Genomic DNA, 19,094 nt, shown 5'->3' with positions numbered 1-19,094 from the left:
CATTGCACTCCAGTCTGGGTGACAGAGCGAGACTCTGTCTCAAAAAAAAAAAAGAAAAAGAAAAAAAAGCTGGAAACTGCCCATACCACAGTCATTCCCCATTAACTCTTAAATGGAACCTGCCTTTGGAAATCCTGTACAAATATTGTTTTGCAGGAACTTTCAGTAAATACTTAGCTTTTAGGGTTTTAAAATGTACATGTAAAGGCCACAGGGATAAAAATGTGGTTGTAAAAGTTTATCACTAGGCACATTCTTAACACTATATACCATCACCTATACAGATACCAAAATAAATGCTTGCTTATTATCCATCAACTAGAAAAGCAGTATATCAATAACTTTTGGTCTGAAAAAGAAGCTTCCATTTAAAATATGTAATTATTCATTCTCAGTCTCTACTAGAGGAGTGCTAAGGAACTTATGCTATATAATCGTAAAGGTTCTTCTGGTGCCATTAGTGACTGCCTAGGTAAAGGCAAACACTATAAACATTAATTGTAGCTTGTACCCCATGGAAATATACTATTAACAGTTGGTATAGATCTATTCCAGATTCTAGATTTCCCTCCTTGCTCTATTTCACTTCCTTCCCACTCCACTTGCCTGAGACAAATCCAAGAATCATCTCTCCCATTGCTTGCCTGTGATCTCACATACACAGTTGCACATTTTCTTTCCAGCGATTAAATGGATGGAATTCTCTTTCTAGGCCATTTTTATTCCATGCCAGATTACATAGTAAGGTCATTTCAGTTTGAGATGCACTCACTCAACTATTAGCACTATTGCAAATAACAGTTATGAGTATGATCACTAAGAGTTCATTTTACACTAAAAAGAAATAGAATAGTCAGTTTCCAAACCAAATAGCTATACTCCCTGAACAACAGTGGAAAGTCATTCTTCTTGAAGTTTGACCCAGAATCAAGTGCAGACTCAGACTCCTAGGCCTACAGCCAGTGGCAACTTAACACATTATATGGTTGACCTTCAGGGAAAAAGGGAAACCACTGCTCTTACCACTGGTGCCAGAAAAAAGCCAACTAATCTTTAAGGCACAAAATAAACTATTCTTAAGGCAGAAAAAGAAACTGTGAGGTAACAAGTTAGAATGGAGGCATATAGAGAAAAATACAGAAAATACATTACCAAGTAAGGACTAGTTTTTCCATGGTTCTCAGTGTTTTTATTTTTGGGAATACAATTAATCAGCATTTTCTTTTTGGGTTTTAACTCTTACTACCTGGTAGAAATGCAAAGATGTACAAGAAAGATACATTTTTAAAAAGGCTTGGAGACTTAAAGGCAATTATCTTTGCTAATTTTACTTTGAGCCAGTGACATTAATAAGTTTATATAGAAAAGTAAATAGTTGCTGGGCATGGCAGCTCATGCCTGTAATCCCAGCACTTTGGGAGGCTGAGTCGGGCAGATCACTTGAGCCCAGGAGTTCAAGACCAGCCTGGGCAACATGGCAAAACCCTGCCTCTACAAAAAATACAAACATTAGCTGGGCATGGTGGCATGTGCCTATAGTCCCAGCTACTCGGGGGGCTGAGGCAGGAGAACTGTTGAACCCAGGAGGCGGAGGCTGCAGTGAGCTGAGATCATACCACTGCACTCCAGCCTGGGTGACAGAGCGAGACCTTGTCTCAAAAAAAAAAAAAAAGTGTAAATAGTGATGGGATACCCACTCTAATATCAGTCCTCAAATATTAACTGGTTCAGGAAATGGGGAAGTAGTTCAAAACTAAAGGGTAAAAATGAAAATAAAGACCTACACATGGTTCTATAGCCAAGTCTGTGGAAGGTCAGTAAGAACAAGCAGACACAATAACTTGGAGAACCTTTGAGACATAGGCACATTCTGTACCTAGGGACAAATGTCTCATCTGTTCCCCTGCCTTATGTACTTATTATCCATCCTAGTTGTGCTGTTGAGTTTGAAGTTCAACAAATTCTGAGAACTAATGATTTCATTTAAATGAAAAAAATCAAAGGGTTTGTTCACAAAATAGGGCATTTTTAAAAATACCAAAGATAGTAACAAATGCTGTTTATCACCAAAAGTGATCTATAAGAGCAAACTTTATAATGTTATATTGTTACAATCTTATATTGTATTCTTTAAACTTTTAAGCAACAGAAGTAGCTCAAATCACCAAAAATTTATGTTTGACATATTTATGGCAGCAACTGTATACAAATCAATTCCTTTAATTTACAACAAATATCTTCCACTGTTCAGATGGGTTAGCACAGGCAGATCAGAGATGGTTTCTTGTGTGTTTTACAAATAATCTACACAAGTCCTTGAGATCATACTTACAGCTTTAGCAAAAATACCCATGATTTCAGGAAACTGGTGTGTGAGAATGGCTATCACGGCTGTAGAAGAGCAAAATCCTGCTGTGAAATGGATGAACAAAGGAAGCTCCTTTTTTGGGTAAACAGAAACATGATGAAAGGCTGCAATGGAGAATAGGTAAGAATCAGTTTTATTTCAGAATAACATGTAAACAAGTCTTAATCTTTTCAAATGAAATCTGTTTTTAAAAACTAAAAAGAAAAAAAAAATTAAAAAGGAAAGTCTCTGGCTAAGCAAGGTAGAAGACAGTTATCCATTATTTATCCCAGCATCAACAGCATATCTAAAGAGCCAGACAACTGTGCTGGGTGTGGGAACAGGATGGCATCATGGGAAAGAACATTGATTACAAAATCATGCTGAGGTGATTTTGAAAAAAAGCTTTGTCACTTATTAGCTATGTGATCTTGAACAAGTTGCTAAACCCTCTAGAAGCTGCTATGGAGAGTTGTAATGATGAACATTTTAAGTGCTTAATGTGAGTTGCAGCCACGGGTGGTGGTTCACATCTGTAATCCCAGCGCTTTGGGGGGCCAAAGAGGAGGACCACTTAAAGCCAGGCATTCGACACTAACCTGAGCAAAATAGTGCTTAAAAAATTAAAAAAATTTTAAAAATTAGCCCAGCATGGTGGTGTGTGCCTGTAGTCCCTGCTACTCCGGAGGATGAGGTGGGAAAATCACTGGAGCCCAGGAGTTTGAGGCTGCAGTGAGCTATGATCATTCCACTGCACTCCAGCCTGGGTGACAGACCTGTCTCTAAATAAATAAATAAATAAATTTGAGTTGCTACTTTTTTTTTGAAGAAGAGTCTCGCTCTGTTGCCTAGGCTGGAGTGCAGTGACACGATCTCGGCTCACTGCAACCTCTGCCACCCAGGTTCAAGTGACTCTTGTGCCTTAGCCTCCCAAGTAGCTGGGATTACAGGCACAGGCCACTACGCCCAGCTACTTTTTTGTATTTTTAGTAGAGAGGGGTTTTGCCATGTTGGCCAGGCTGGTCTCAAACTCCTGGCCTAAAGTGATCTGTCCACCTTGGTCTCCCAAAGTGCTGGGATTACAGGTATGAGCCACCACACCTGGCCTTGAGTTGTTATTAATTATTGTTCTTTGGGAGCTCAAAGACTAGTATGGAGAAAGAAGCAGACATGTCATTGGTGATTTCCTAGAACCATCAGTTAATAATTTTACCCAGTTATTAATGTGTTTATATATGTGGCATTTCATTAGGCACTGTAAAACTAAAGTAGGTAAGACGGGAGCAGTGGCTCACGGCTGTAATCCCAGCACTTTGGGAGGCTAAGGTGGGCGGATCACGAGGTCAGGAGATCGAGACCATCCTGGCCAACATGGTGAAACCCCATCTCTACTAAAAATATAAAAATTAGGTGGGCGTGGTGACATGCGCCTATAGTCCCAGCTACTCAGGAAGGCTGAGCAGGAGAATCGCTTGAACCCAGGAGGCGAAGGTTGCAGTGAGCCGAGATTGTGCCACTGCACTCCAGCCTGGCAACAGAGCAAGACTCCGTCTCAAAAATAAATAAGTAAATACATAAATAAATAAAGTAGATAGGCCAGGTGTGGTTGCTCATGTCTGTAATTCCAGCACTTTGGGAGGCCAAGGTGGGTGAATCACTTGAGGTCAGGAGTTTGAGACCAGCTTGGCCAACATAGTGAAACCCCATCTCTACTAAAAATAGAAAGATTAGCCAGGCATGGTGACGTGTACCTGTAGTCACAGCTACTTGGGAGGCTGAGGCAGGAGGATCGCTAGAACCTGAGAGGCAGAGGTTGCAGTGAGCCAATTATCATGCCACTGTACTCTAGCCTGGGCAACAGAGTGAGACTCTATCTCAAAAAAAAAAAAAAAAAAAAAAAACCTAAACTAGCAAACCAAAGGCCTAGGATTCTGACCATAAAGTCCCTTGTCTTATTTTACCATATTTACACATTTACTCAGCTATTATTTTTCTAGTGATTGGATATTTCATTATCAATTATACTCAAGTATTTATATTTTATTTGAAATTTGAAAATACTTGAATAACAATACTGAGATGAGCCTATTAGAGTACTTAACATGCAGTAGGTGCTCAATAAATGTCTGCTAAACTGAGAGCTATTCTGGGACTTCATTAGGCCAGGAAGTTGACCGCTTAGGGCTGGATACTAACCCAGGAATTTCTGATGTAATATCCTGCATTAGTAAGGGATGACTAATTTTGTGCTGAACCAAGGTCAGCTATAAATTTCACTTTTAAAACATAATGATTCACAGAGATTACACCTAAGCTTCCTTCAACAGCTATATTTTAATTTTTATTTTACTATATTCAGAAAGTATATACCAAAACACAAACTCATTAAAAATCCAGAAAATTTCCAGAACCTTGAGCCATGATTAAAGTAAAAGCACATCAAAATGGAAGTTTTAAAAGTTAGAAACATTAGAGACTGTAGAGAACATTGTGCTTTCAGCACCCAAAGAACCAGTCAGCAATCCCCTTTGCCCTGTCCCTCAGCCATGAGAGGCCAACTTCTTCTTCTTCCCAACTTCAAATCAAGAGAAACAAACCCTGGTATTCAAGAAGGTGGGAAACACATACAAAACAGCAAAGTTAATAATATTAGCTAACCTATATAGCATTTTATGGTTTATAAAGAACTTTAATTTATATTAGCTTATTTAATTCTTTTCAGTAACCCTAAGAGATAGTATTATTCTCACTTTATAAGGTAGAAAACTGCATAGCTTTAGTGAGGAAATTTCCTAAAATATGAGATTTTTATACTGTAGGAGAGACCTAATTATTTCTTCCTGGATTGCTTTCTGTAGATTCATTTGTCAGTCAATGTTTGGCTAATACATCAAAATAATGGATGACTATTACAGAAACACTCCCTTGGAACAAAAGTTCAAATTTCATCACTGGCTTGTAGAGAAAAATTTATCAGAAGGCATAAAAGACGACTAAATAGCTATGTGAACTAGGGGAATAGTTCAACTCTGAACTTATGAGGTCCATAAGCAAATTCCAGAATGCGGGAAGTCATATCAAGGTTGAAGGAAAATTAAAAACAAAAAACATTAAGTACTCCTGGGCATTAAAACTCCTTATTGTTAACAATTTGTTCATTCTACCACAGTCATAGACAGAAAAAAATACTCTAAGAACTTAAAATATAATCAAACAAAACCCCCCAGCATATTCCCCCTCTCCTACCTTCTGGAGTTTGCACCCTGTATGGCGTTAGAATTAATAAAGGCTTGCCAAAAATAAACTGTCTGGTCTTATAGCTTATAGCTTTGACAACATAACAACCCTGATTTTATTCATATTACTATGTAAAATTGGCCTTATATTAGACAATCTTTGTAATAATTTACAAAGGAGGGCATTATTTTAGGCTAAATGTATTAGCTTAATATAATACACTCTTGCATACTGACGTTCCATAATTTAAGGTCCATTCTTTTGCCTTAAATATGTTTGTTCCTGTTAAAATGGAAAGACAACAAGAACAACTACCACCACCACCACTTTAGGAAAGAAAATAAAATTTCTCTCATTAATGACATCTTAATTGCTAAAGTCAATGGATTCTTCTTAGTATTTACCTTACCTATTATCTTGGATATTACTCCTCACTTGGAAATTTCTTCTTCCTTTTAGTTCTAGGATATCTAGTTTTAGTTATTGTCCTGTCTCTCTGACAACCTCTTCACTGGATCTTCAACTGTCTTTCTGCCACTCATTCCTTAGACATTTCTGTGCATCCATGGTTCCACCCTCAGTTCAATTCTCACTGTATACAGTTTTCCTTAGTGATTTCATTTATGCCTAGGACTTCTTTTGTTACCTAGAAAATAATGACTCCCAAGTCTGTTTTTTGAGATGTACAGAGGAAGATATATGAGGACCGTTGGCAATTTTATTTACGCAACCTAATCCTGTCTTTAGGCTACAGCTGACTGGACAAGGAATAAACACCTGGATAAATCTGATTCCTCCTAGAAGTTTTAGAAGTGGGATTGAGGCTGGGTGCAGTGGCTCACACCTGTATTCCCAACACTTGTTGAGGCAGGCAAATCACTTGAGCTCAGGAGTTCAAGACCAAGCTGGGCAACATGGTGAAACCTTATCTCTACCAAAAATACAAAAATTAGCCAGGCATGGTGGCATGTGCCTGTGGTCCCCACTACTCAGGAGGCAGAGTGGGGAGGATCTTTTGAGCCTGAGAAGTCGAGGCTGCAGTGAGCCATGACTGCGCCACTGCATTCCAGCCTGAGTGACAGTGAAATCCTATCTCAAAAAAAAAAAAAAGAGAAAAGAAAAAGTGGGATTGAGATATTATTCATTCTGTATTGTTTGCCCGAACTCATGACATGTAAATAGAGGGCTGTAGGGGCCTCAAGTTTGGCCACATGGTTGTCTATGAAGGGAAAGCCAAACTGTAAAGAGAAAGATGCAAGAATGAAGTGGATACACTGAGAAACAGAAATGACAGAACACAGAAGGAGAAAATGGGGCTGGGGAGGAAGGAAAGTAAGAATAGGAAAGACTGAAAAAAGCAGCCAGGGACAGAGAGATATACAAATAACTGATTCCTGGAAATCCTAATGGCTTTCTAGTCCCCAGTTCTAGTCCCTTATGAAGTCCAAATATAATTGTTGCTTTTGAGTTCTCTGATAACCCAGTGTTCTTCCAACAAATTACTATTTATGTTTAAGCTAGTTTGAAGTTGTTATTACTTATGCCTACAACATTCACTAATTATAAATATTATATGTATACCTTATAATATACATTATATACATAACTTAAAAATATATCTATACCTACATATTATTTAGAGAGAAAATATAGACTTGTATGTATATGTGTTAAGTAGATTATACAAGAAAATATTTAAGCATATCAATCTCTATATATGTACACATATATACACATATACAAGTATGTATGTATATATGAATGAGATGTTACACAGGCAACATAGTCAAAGCTTGAACTTATTTCCCCAACCCCTATTCCCAAACCGGCTCCTCCTGATATAGGATAGATTTACCATTCTCCAAGTCACCCAAGTCAGAAAATTAAGAATCATTCTTGACCTCCTAGAGAGCTAGGCCCTCCCTTCTAGAGCTTTCTTTCTTTCTTTTTTTTGAGACAGACTCTTGCTTTGTCACCCAGGCTGGAGTGCAGTGGCACGATCTCGGCTCACTGCAACCTCCACCTCCTGGGTTCAAGCAATTCTCCTGCCTCAGCCTCCTGAGTAGCTGGGATTACAGGTGCAAGCTGCCATACCTGGCTAACTTTTGTATTTTTGGTAGAGATGGGGTTTTGCCATGTTGGCCAGGCTGGTCTTGAACTCCTGACCTCAAGTGATCCGCCCAGCTCAGCCTCCCAAAGTTCTGGGATTACAGGCGTGAGCCCCCGTGCCCAGCCCTTCTCAAGCTTTCCTATAATATATTCCATACGTGTAGCACTTAACACATTGTCCGTCATCTTTTTTTTTTTTTTGAGACAGAGTCTCACTCTGTTGCCCAGGCTGGAGTGCAGTGGTGCAATCTCGGCTCACTGTGACCTCCACCTCCCAGGTTCAAGCGATTCTCCTGCCTCAGCCTTCCGAGTAGCTGAGATTAATGGCATGCGCCACCACGCCGGGCTAATTTTTTGTAGTTTTAGTAGAAATGGGGTTTCTCCATGTTGGCCAGGCTGGTCTTGGACTCCTGACCTCAGGTGATCTGCTTGCTTCAGCCTCCCAAAGTGCTGGGATAAAAAACATGAGCCATCATTCCTGGCCTGTCCATCATCTTTTTATCAACCTTGTGAGCAGCCTAAGAGTTCAGAATAGGGTGACAGGGAGAAGGCACTAATATTTAGCATTTTAGTTAAGTACTTACAATGTGCCAACCACGTTTATAAGAATAAATTAATGAATTTGATTAATTCAACCAATATTTATTGAATACCAATTTTTATGGTAACCATTATAAGAGATACAGGAACAACGGCCAGGTGTAGTGGCTCACACTTGTAATCCTAGCACTTTGGGAGGCCGAGGTGGGTGGATCACTTGAGGCCAGGGGTTCGAGACCAGCCTGGCCACCGTGGTGAAACCCTGTCTGTACTAAAAATACAAAAAAAATTAGCTGGGCGTAGTGGTGGGCGCCTGTAATCCCAGCTACTCTGGAGGTTGAGGCAGGAGAATCACTTGAACCTGGGAAGCAGAGGTTGCAGTGAGCTGAGATCAGACCATTGCACTCCAGCCAGGGCAACAAGGAAGGAAACTCCGTCTCAAAAAACAAAAAAAGAAGAGAATCCTGGCCTTCAAGGAGTTTATAGTCTAAAAGGGGAGATTAAGAAGTACACAAAGCAATTTGAGAATTCAGAGTAGGAAGAAATCACTTAGCAGATAAAGGAAAATAAAAAACACTAGGAGAAAAACACCAGCACACTCAATTTGCCATAATCTCTCCTAAATTTTCATTTATCAGTTTAAACTTATCAACTAATTAAGTTTGATAGTTGTAAACCTGCAACTTTCCTTCCTAGACTTCAGTTTTAATGGCTCAGTATTGTAAAAACCGTAGCACAGGTTTATATCACGTAAGAAAACATGGTCCTAGTGTTTATAGCCTTCGGCATGGTTGCTTCTCAGCTAAATCATAAGAAGAGAAGTTAAACAGAAATTTACTAGTTTACAGAGAAAAGAACAGATGATAAGGTAGCTGAGACACAAAGTGTAGACTGTTCTTTTGAGAAGTCTGGCTTCCTAAAGGCAGGAACTAGACTGAAACACTATCAGCAATCATAATCCTACATATTTCTGGTTCTCCTTCTACTTCTTTGACTGCTCTTTTTCAAATCGTTCTTCTTCATAAAGATTGTTTGGGTCCTTTGCCTTTCCATATACATTTTGGAATAAGCTTGTTACTGTGTGTGTGTGTGTGTGTGTGTGTGTGTGTGTGTGTGTGTGTGCGCGCGCGCGCGCACGCAAAATCCCTCCTGGGATTTTGATAGTGATTGTATTGAATCTATAGATCAATTTGGAGAGAATCGTCATCTAAATAATATTGGGGCCAGCCATGGTGGTTCACGCCTGTAGGCCCAGCACTTTAGGAGGCTGAGGCAGGTGGATTGCTTGACCCCAGGAGTTCGCAACCAGCCTGGGCAACATGGCGAAACCCTGTTTCTCCCAAAAATACAAAAATTAGCCGGGCATGGTGGCACGCACCTGTAATCTCAGCTACTTGGGAGGCTGAGGCACAAGAATCGCCTGAACTCAGGAGGTGGAGGTTGTAGTGAGCTGAGATCGCGCCACTGCACTCCAGCCTGGGCGAGAGTGCAAATTGGTCTCAAATAAATAAATAAGTAAATAAAACTGGGTCTTCCAATCCATCAACATGGAATGTCTCCCCATTTATTTAGTTTTTCTTTAATTTCTCTCAGCAATATTTTAGTGTACATGTCTTAAATTTCTTTCGTTAAATTTATTCCTAAGTAGTTTTTGTTGCTACTATGATTGCTATTGTTTTCTACATTCAATTTTCAGATTGTTCGTTACTAGTATATAGATATATAATTAATTTTATTATATTGATCTTATATTCTACAACCCTGTTGAACTCATTTATTAGTTCTAAGAGTATTTTTATGGATTTCTTAGGATTTCCTACATAGAAGATCATGTCACCTTTGAATAAAGAGAGTTTTACTTCCTCCTTGCCAATAATGAGTGCCTCTTATTGCTTTTTCTTGCCTGGTAACACCGGCTAGAACCTCTAGTACAATATTAAATAGAAGTGGTGACAACAGATATCCTTGTCTTATTCCCGATCTTAGGGGGAAAGCATTCAGTGTTTCACCATTAAGTATAATGTTAATTGTGGGTTTTTCAGGGATTTTTTTTTTAAATCAGGTTGAGGAAGTCCCCTTCAATTTGTAGTTTATTGAGATTTTTTCTTTTTATCTTGAATGAGAGCCAGATTTTGTCAAATGCTTTTTCTGCATCTATTGTGCTTTATTCTATTAACTATGGTACATTACATTTTCAGATGTTAAACCAAACTTGGATTTGTGAGGTAAATCCCACTTGGTCATGGTATATAAGCCTTTCTATATGTTGCTGGATTCAGTTTCCTAATATTTTGTTGAAGATGTTTGTGTCTATATTCATAAGGGCTGTTGTTTTATAGTATTTTTATATCATGTCTTTGGTTTGGTATCAGGAAAATACTGCTCTCATCAAATGATTTGGGGAGTACTCCTTCCTCATTTATTTTCTGAGTTTGTGAAGGATTGGCATTATTTCTTTTCTAAATGTTTATAAGATGACAGTTCTTGTTAATATCTTTAATCTTGGTGTCCTTTGTTGCATCTAGCACAGGGTTTTGCTCAATAATTATTAGGAAATAAATTGAATTATACAACTACATCCCAGAAGTGGCTAAAATAGTATTTAAACAGTGTCCTGAATTTCAACCAAAGGCACTTTTAAAATGGAGAATACTATGACAAACAATCTAAACTTACTACTTTTAAGTTTAAGAAAACTAAAATATTTACTTACTAGGTAATAGCTCTCTATCAGCCGTCTCTGTGCAGCTGGGATAAGGGTAAAATAGATGTCCTTTCTCTAACGGGTGTGGAATCATTCTAAAAGCTGAGGAAAAAAAAGCATGTGTTGATACTCAATTCTGTCTCATTTACCATCCTATATTTGGAGACAAATTTATATAGAAATTTCACATACTATTTTATTTTCTTTTTTAGTGAGACATTTAGATACAAGAAACAAAGTAAGCAAAAGAATAAGTAAGGGAAAGGATAAGATTTATTTAGATAATAGTGAATGGTCTAGTCCGGCTGGAGTAAAACTATAGGGAGTGATAGATGAGATTGGCTGGGTCCTTCTTTGCTTCAGTCTCCTCATTACAAACACAATTGATAATTCCAAAGCAGAATTGATAATTCTGCTCCTTACAGAAATCTTCATATAACTGGGATGTATATAACTGTTGTGGCCATTACTATTGGCAGCCTAACATAGTTTTCAATGGCTCCTAACTTCACATGTGAGTTTCACCAAAACTTTCTATGAGCAGATCTTTTTTTTTTTTTTTTTGAGACGGAGTCTTGCTGTGTTGCCCAGGCTGGAGTGCAGTGGCGCAATCTCGGCTCACTACAAGCTCTGCCTCCTGGGTTCAGGCCATTCTCCTGCCTCAGCCTCCCGAGTAGCTGGGACTACAGGCTCCCGCCACCACACCTGGCTAATTTTTGTATTTTTAGTAGAAGCAGGGATTCACCGTGTTAGCCAGGATGGTCTCAATCTCCTGACCTTGTGATCCACCCACCTCGGCCTCCCAAAGTGCTGGGATTACAGGTGTGAGCCACCGCGCCCGGCCTATGAGCAGATCTTAATCTAGATCAGGGGTCACCAAAGTATGGCCCTTTGGCCAGGTCTGGCCCACTATGTTTTTGTAAATAAAACTTTATTGGAACATAGTTATGCCATTCATTTACATATTGGCTAAGGCTGTTTTCATGTTACAAGAATCGAGCAGCTGTGAAAAAGACTGTATGGCCCACAAAATCTAAAATATTTACTATTTAGCCCCTTGCAGGAGAAGTTTGTCCACCCCGATCTAGATTATCACCAACTCCTGTAGATTTATTAAAAAAGAAATCTTTATTGATCCATTCCATTAGCTAAGTACATAAATTTTTAACGTTGTCAATAGCTTCTTGGAAACTGTGACTTTAAATGAAATGTCATATAATAAAACCAATTTTACCATAGGCTAACTGATATAAACAAGAGCTAAGTTCCTTGGTCTCAAAACATCACCAAACTTCTAAATAAAGATCCAAAACACTTCTTATATTAAACATTGAAATAAATGTGAGCTATACATACGTTTAAGAAAGATTCATAAAAACAGGATCATTATTTACCCAATTATTTTAGTTCAGGGTCAAGCATGGCCAGAGCCTATCCTGGCAGCCCAGGGTGCAAGGCAGGAACCCACCCTGGACAGGACACCATTCCAGTATACCACTCACACAGACCCCCACACTCACTCATACTGAGACAATTTAGATACACCAATTAACCTAATGTGCACATCTTTGGGATGTAAGGGGAAACCCACAAAGGCATGGGAATATCTTGCAAACTTCACACAGACAATGGCCCTGGCTGGAAATCTGTTTTTTTTTCCCCCTCATCAACATTATAATGAAATAATGTTGAATGAAACAACATTATTTAAGGGTCTGCTGTAGTCATCAAAATTGCGATAAGGTTTTTGTTTTTCCTTTCGTGTTTGGCTCTATAAACTTTTGTAACAATTTAGACTTTATTTATTTATTTATTTATTTATTTATTTATTTATTTAGACAGAGTTTTGCTCTTGTTGCCCAGGCTGGAGTACAATGGCGCGATCTCAGCTCACCACAACCTCTGCCTCCCAGGTTCAAGTGATTCTCCTGCCTCAGCCTCCCAAGTAGCTGGGATTACAGGCATGCGCCACCATGCCCGGCTAATTTTGTATTTTTGGTAGAGACAGGGTTTCTCCATGTTGGTCAGGCTGGTTTTGAACTCTTGACCTCAGGTGATCCGCCCGCCTCAGCCTCCCAAAGTTCTGGGATTACAGGCGTGAACCACCATGCCCAGCCTAGACTTTATTTTACCACAATAAGAAGTAGTTATTTGTCCAAAGTCATAGAGTAAATTAGTGATAACACTAATAAATCATTGATTATGATTCATGAAGTACAGTATAAATCATAGGTGGTTGGGCACGATGGCTCATGCCTGTAATCTCAGCTCCTTTGGGAGGCCAAGGTGGAAGGATTGCCTGAGGCCAGGAGTTCAAGACCAGCCTGGGCAATGTAGCAAGACCTCATCACTACATAAAAAGTAATAAGAGAAAATAAAATCATACACTGATTGAAAACCTATTTGCCAAGCGGAATGTCAGGCAGTGAAGACACGCACAAAATGAATGAGATAGAATATCTGCTTTTGAGGAGCTTATGGACTACTGGAGAAAAAGCAAAAGTAAGTTGAATTACTCAAAGATATTCAGTTTCTCAAGCACATAATCCCAGTTTTATTAATCTTTTCTTTAAACACACACACACACACCCACACACACACACACACACACACACACATATATATATATATTAGAGAGAGTCTTGCTATGTTGCCCAGGTTGGTCTCAAATTTCTGGCCTCAGGTGATCCTCCCACCTCAGCCTCCCTAGTGGCTGGAACTACAGGTGAGTCACAACACTTGGCTCATCAATTTTATTTATATTGTCATTGTCAAGCCACAGTGTCTGGCCTTTAGCAAATGGTTAATGCAGAGGTTCCAAAATTGGTTCAAGATAATTTCACTTGTTAATAGTGAGTCCAAACAACTTTAAAAATTTATGTTCTAATAATTTAGCAGCAATTTGGGAAAAAATGCACGTAAATTTAAAGAAAAGAATCAAATCAATTTTCTTATTTCATTTTTAAATGACCATAATTTCTTACTAATGAGGTATAGGTATGAGCCTATTAGACACTGTACAACTTCTCAAAACTTGGAATCACATTGGACACTACCATTGTCATTTCCTATATCACATTGATTTTTGTGTGGTACTTCTTTTAATCACAGCAACTAACAAAACTCCAGCTTTGCAAAGATATAATGATATTGAAAGGAATGGAGAATGATCTAATGTTGAAACTGTGAACTGTCTGGAGCTAATAGTTTAAGTGATATCTGACAGATGTTGAATTATTATTATTATTTTTGAGATAAGGTCTCACGCTGTCACCCAAGCTGGAATATAGTAGTGCCATCTCGGCTCACTATAGCCTTGACCTTTTGGGAGGCCTCAGCCTCCCAAAGTGCTGAAATTACAGGCATGAGCCACCGTACCTATCCTTGAATATTGTATTGTGTTTCCATTGAAAATTTAAAATGTCCTATAGCACTCTTGTGAATTGCTGCAATATCCAAGGTGCCTCAGAGTAGTTTGGGAACTGAGGGGGGGTTAACCAATTTTAGTGAATAAGCATTGAATTTATTTTTGAATTTTTACTGATAGCTGTGGTATACTTTTCAAAAGAATTATGTGAATCCTATTGGTAAAATGTTTTAATTAAGCTTCTTTACTTTCTTGGTGGTTATAAGAAGCAACAATTAAGAGATTGGGTAGTTAGTTTAAAACAGTCCAATTTATTCTCCAGAGAAGATATATAAATGGCCAATAAACACATGAAAAGATGTTCAACATCACTAATCATCAGGGAAATGCAAAACACCACCACAGTGAGATTCCACTTCACATCCACTAGGATGGCTATTATTTAAATAAAGAAAAATCCCAGAAAATAACAAGTGTTGGCAAGGATGTGAAGAAATTGGAACTTTTGTGCCTTGCTGGTGGGAATGTAAAATGGAAAAAAACACTACTGAGCTTCCTTAAAAAATTAAACATACAATTTTATGATCCAGCAATTCCATTTCTGGGTATATACCCAAAAGAATTGAAAGCAGGAACTCAAATAGATATTTGTACACCAATATTTGTAGCAGCATTATTCACAATAGCCAAAAGGTAAAAACAACCCAAGTTAAATGGGTATCTGTTCATTAACAGATGAATGGATAAAAAAATGTGGTATATACATACAATGAATTATTCAGGCTTAAAAATGAAATTCTGACGCATATTACCAATATAAATGAATTTCGAAGATATTATACTAAGTGAAAACGGCCAGACAAAACAGAACAAAAATTACATAATTCCACTTACATGAGGTACCTAGAGTAGTCAAACTCATAGAGACAAGGTAGAATGGTGGCTGCCAAGGGCTAGAGGGAGGCAAGACTGGGGAGTTATTATTTAATGGGTATAGAATTTCAGTCTGGGATAATGAAAAAGTTCTGTAGATGGATGATGGTGATGTTTGTACAACACTATGAATGTACATAATGCCACTGAACTATATACTTAAAATAGTTAAAACTAAATTTTATGTTGTATATATTTTACAATAAAGAATAGGTTGATATTAGTTATGAAGAAAATAATTTCATATTGTATACATCTGAAAACAAAACAAAACAAGACCAATTTTTAAAATATTAGAATAGCTCAACCACATTAAAAAAGTTGTAAGTCAGGCCAGGTGCGGTGGCTCATGCCTGTAATCCCATCACTTTGGGAGGCTGAAGCAGGCGGATCACGAGGTCAGGAGATCGAGACCATCCTGGCTAACACGATGAAACCCCGTCTCTACTAAATATACAAAAAATTAGCCGGGCATGGTGGCAGGCGCCTGTAGTCCCAGCTACTTGGGAGGCTGAGGCAGGAGAATGGCGTGAACCCGGGAGGCGGAGCTTGTGGTGAGCAGAGATTGCGCCACTGCACTCCAGCCTGGGGGACAGAGTAAGACTCCGTCTCAAAAAAAAAAAAAAAAAAAAAGTTGTAAGTCAAAGGGCCAAGTTTTCATTTTCTTTCCTTACAAATATGTAACTTAAATTAACATATGGCAGAATACCATAACAGTTTCTCATTCTGCTTTTGTGGGATAATATAACATTATGCATTTCTACCAATAAACCAAATATCTCATCACTGATTTCCGTTTGAAACCAATCTGAACAACAAATCCTTATGGAAACCCAGACAATCTCATTTAAAAAGACTGCCTGTGAATTCAATGAATAGTTAGAGAGATTAGTGTTACTTTTGGAAAAGAATACTTACTGCCTTCCCATGTACACTGTAACAGATTAAGAGCACCTTCTATTCGTTTCCAGTGCTGAAGATGAAAGAAAGCATAGGCAATTGCTTCACTATCACCCCGTTTCAGAATGTGTTCTGGAGGTAAAATTAAACTTTTCATCTCTAATAAATACTGAAAGAGTAACACACACACACATATACACACAACAGAAAAAAGAAAAATTAAATTGTGTTAAATTCAAACACCCACAAAAATGTAGATTCAAAGTGTTAGAAAGTCAAACTGATTTTTAAAAAACTAACTGAAATGACATGAAGATACTGATAACGTGTATAAAATGCTTATATATGCAAATTATGAAAACCAGAATATTTCTATAGGTAAAAATAAGGTGATAAATGACATATGTGGCCGGGCGCTGTGGCTCACGCTTGTAATCCCAGCACTTTGGGAGGCCGAGGCGGGTGGATCCCGAGGTCAGGAGATCGAGACCACGGTGAAACCCCGTCTCTACTAAAAATACAAAAAAATTAGCCGGGCGTGGTGGCGGGCGCCTGTAGTCCCAGCTACTCGGAGAGGCTGAGGCAGGAGAATGGCGTGAACCCAGGAGGCGGAGCTTGCAGTGAGCCGAGATTGCGCCACTGCACTCCAGCCTGGGCGACAGAGCAAGACTCCGTCTCAAAAAAAAAAAAAATGACATATGTGTGGCCTGGCTAAATGGAAACTTGAGCTGAGGAGATGTGAGAGTGAATATTTATTTTTCCAAAAAGGAGTTAAATGTTAAAATTACACTTTTTTTTTATTTTTTAAATTTATTTTTTATTTTTAATGAAGCCATTTCCGACTGAAAGGAAGAATATAAAAATTATGAAATCCAATTTTGGAACAGTATTTGTGCAATTCTTTTTTCTCTTATTTACATTTTATAGGTGAAATAACTTAATTGTGGAAAAGTTCAATTAAATTCATATTTACTAAGTTCAAAGCACTGTGGTTGTTAGGGAATACCAAAGAACACTCTGCCTGTTCTCTGGAGCTACATAATGCAATGGAAAAGACAGATTTCTTAAGTGACTAATTATAACAAGACTATGGTAAGGACTTTATTAGAGGTATAAACAATGTACAAGGCCGAGTGCAGTGGCTCACACCTGTAATCCCAACACTGTGGGAGGCCGAAATCGTGAGGTCAGGAGATCGAGATCATCCTGACCAACATGGTGAAACCCCATCGCTACTAAAAATACAAAAATTAGCTGGGTGTGGTGGTGCATGCCTGTAGTGCCAGCTACTCAGGAGGCTGAGGCAGGAAAATCACTTGAACCCAGGAGGTGGAGGTTGCAGTGAGGCGAGATTGCACCACTGCACTCCAGCCTGGCAATAGAGCGAAACTCTGTCTCAAAAAAAAAAAAAAAAAAAAAAAAAGAAAACACACAAAGAAAAGAAAAAAAAAGTGCAATATACAGGAATACAGATAGAGGTATTAATTTTTTTTAATTTAGTTTTTAAATAACAGTCTTTATTGAGATATAATTCACATACCTTAGAATTCACCCATTAAAGTATACAATTCGAGGATTTTTCATATATTCAGAGATATGTGCAACTATTGCCAAAGTCAATTTTAGAACACTTTCATCACTTCCAAAGAAAATCCTGTACCCTTTAGTTACAACTCACTTCTCCCCTACTGCCCCAACCCCCTTAAGCAACTACTAACCTATCTTATATCTCTATAGATTTGCCTATTCTGGATATTTCATACAAATGGAATCATTTTGTGACTGGTTTCTTTCACTCAGCATAACGTTTTCAAGGTTCACCCACTTTGTAGCATGCATGGTACTTGTGCCTCATTTCTTCCTATGGCTGAATAATACTGCATTGTATGTATGGTATATATGTTCTGTTTATCCATTCATCAACTGACAGGTATTTGGTTGTTTTTAGCTTTTGGCTATTATGAATAATGTTGTTATAAACATTTGTGTATAAGTTTCAGAGTGAACATATGTTTTTGTTTCTCTTGAGTAAGTACCATGGAGTAGAATTGCTAAGTCATATGATAACTCTATGTTTAGGAAGTATTATGATTTAGAGGCCAGAAATAAACCACTTGATGGGATTTGACCTGATATTTACAGATAGGTAGAATGTGGATGAGTGGACTGGGGAGTGAGGAGAACAGCAGGAGGACATAAACAAAGCACAGGGCCATCTTGAATAAAGGCACTGAACCAAGAGAACATAGTGCAGGATGCATTTAATGTGCCTGTTAAAGAAGTTATAGTTTTCTCTCAATTCTTCTTCAGATATGAACCTAAATTTTACCTTAAACCCCTAATGAAAATACTTGTACTAATATTATCATTTATAACAAAAGCAGTGTAATCACAGTTACTATACCAATCAAATGTACTTTTTATATGTAGAAAGACACAAAGTTAACTATTTCTACAGCATCTTTACTATTAGTCAACTTAAAACCTTTAAAAACTTATTTAGTTAGCTAAATACTATCTCCAAAGACTGAGACCAGAATGCACTTGCCCTTCTAGAATAGGTTTGAAATTACCTCTTTGGTTCCAAACAATTTGATATCTAATTATGTGTCATAAGATCCAAATTATGTTAACTTCTCTTATAAAATATAAAAAGAGAAACATTCCAGAGGTGTCTCAAAAGATACATTCTCAGATTTCAAATTCTAGTTCCTCAGGTTGTTATACAAACTAATGGGACAACCTAAATTAAAGAGCTGAATTTGTGAGACACTTCGTAAAACTGCTACAAGCAATAAGACTCTAGGAAGACTCTTAAAAACAAAAAGCTGTAGTGGTTTCAAAATTTAAGCCTTAATTTATTTAATCAATATACATGCACTCCTCATATCTAAAATAATTTTTCGATTTATGAAATGTGCCTTTCCAACAATTACTAAGTTTAATGCCCATCTTTA

The 19,094-nt window shown here is 38.0% G+C and overlaps 1 protein-coding gene across 9 annotated transcripts in view; it reads right to left on the bottom strand.

Moving 5' to 3' along the window:
- Nucleotides 1-19,094, bottom strand: part of ST7L (suppression of tumorigenicity 7 like) — a 103,629-nt gene that overhangs the window by 15,983 nt on the left and 68,552 nt on the right. For 6 of the 9 annotated variants that reach the window (XM_003267987.4, XM_003267989.4, XM_030824831.1 and 3 more), the window contains 3 exons: nucleotides 16,156-16,306; nucleotides 10,947-11,039; nucleotides 2,333-2,472 (listed from right to left, as the gene is read on the bottom strand). In XM_003267987.4, the coding sequence (XP_003268035.1) occupies nucleotides 2,333-2,472; nucleotides 10,947-11,039; nucleotides 16,156-16,306 (384 nt within the window). Of the gene's footprint in view, nucleotides 1-2,332; nucleotides 2,473-10,946; nucleotides 11,040-16,155; nucleotides 16,307-19,094 lie in introns of those variants that run through there. The other 3 variants (XM_030824832.1, XM_012500510.2, XM_030824830.1) reach the window with 2 other exon arrangements.

This window comes from Nomascus leucogenys, chromosome 12 (genome assembly GCF_006542625.1).
Source record: "Nomascus leucogenys isolate Asia chromosome 12, Asia_NLE_v1, whole genome shotgun sequence".
NCBI classification, from domain to species: domain Eukaryota; kingdom Metazoa; phylum Chordata; class Mammalia; order Primates; family Hylobatidae; genus Nomascus; species Nomascus leucogenys.
This window is presented reverse-complemented; position numbering and strand designations above follow the sequence as displayed.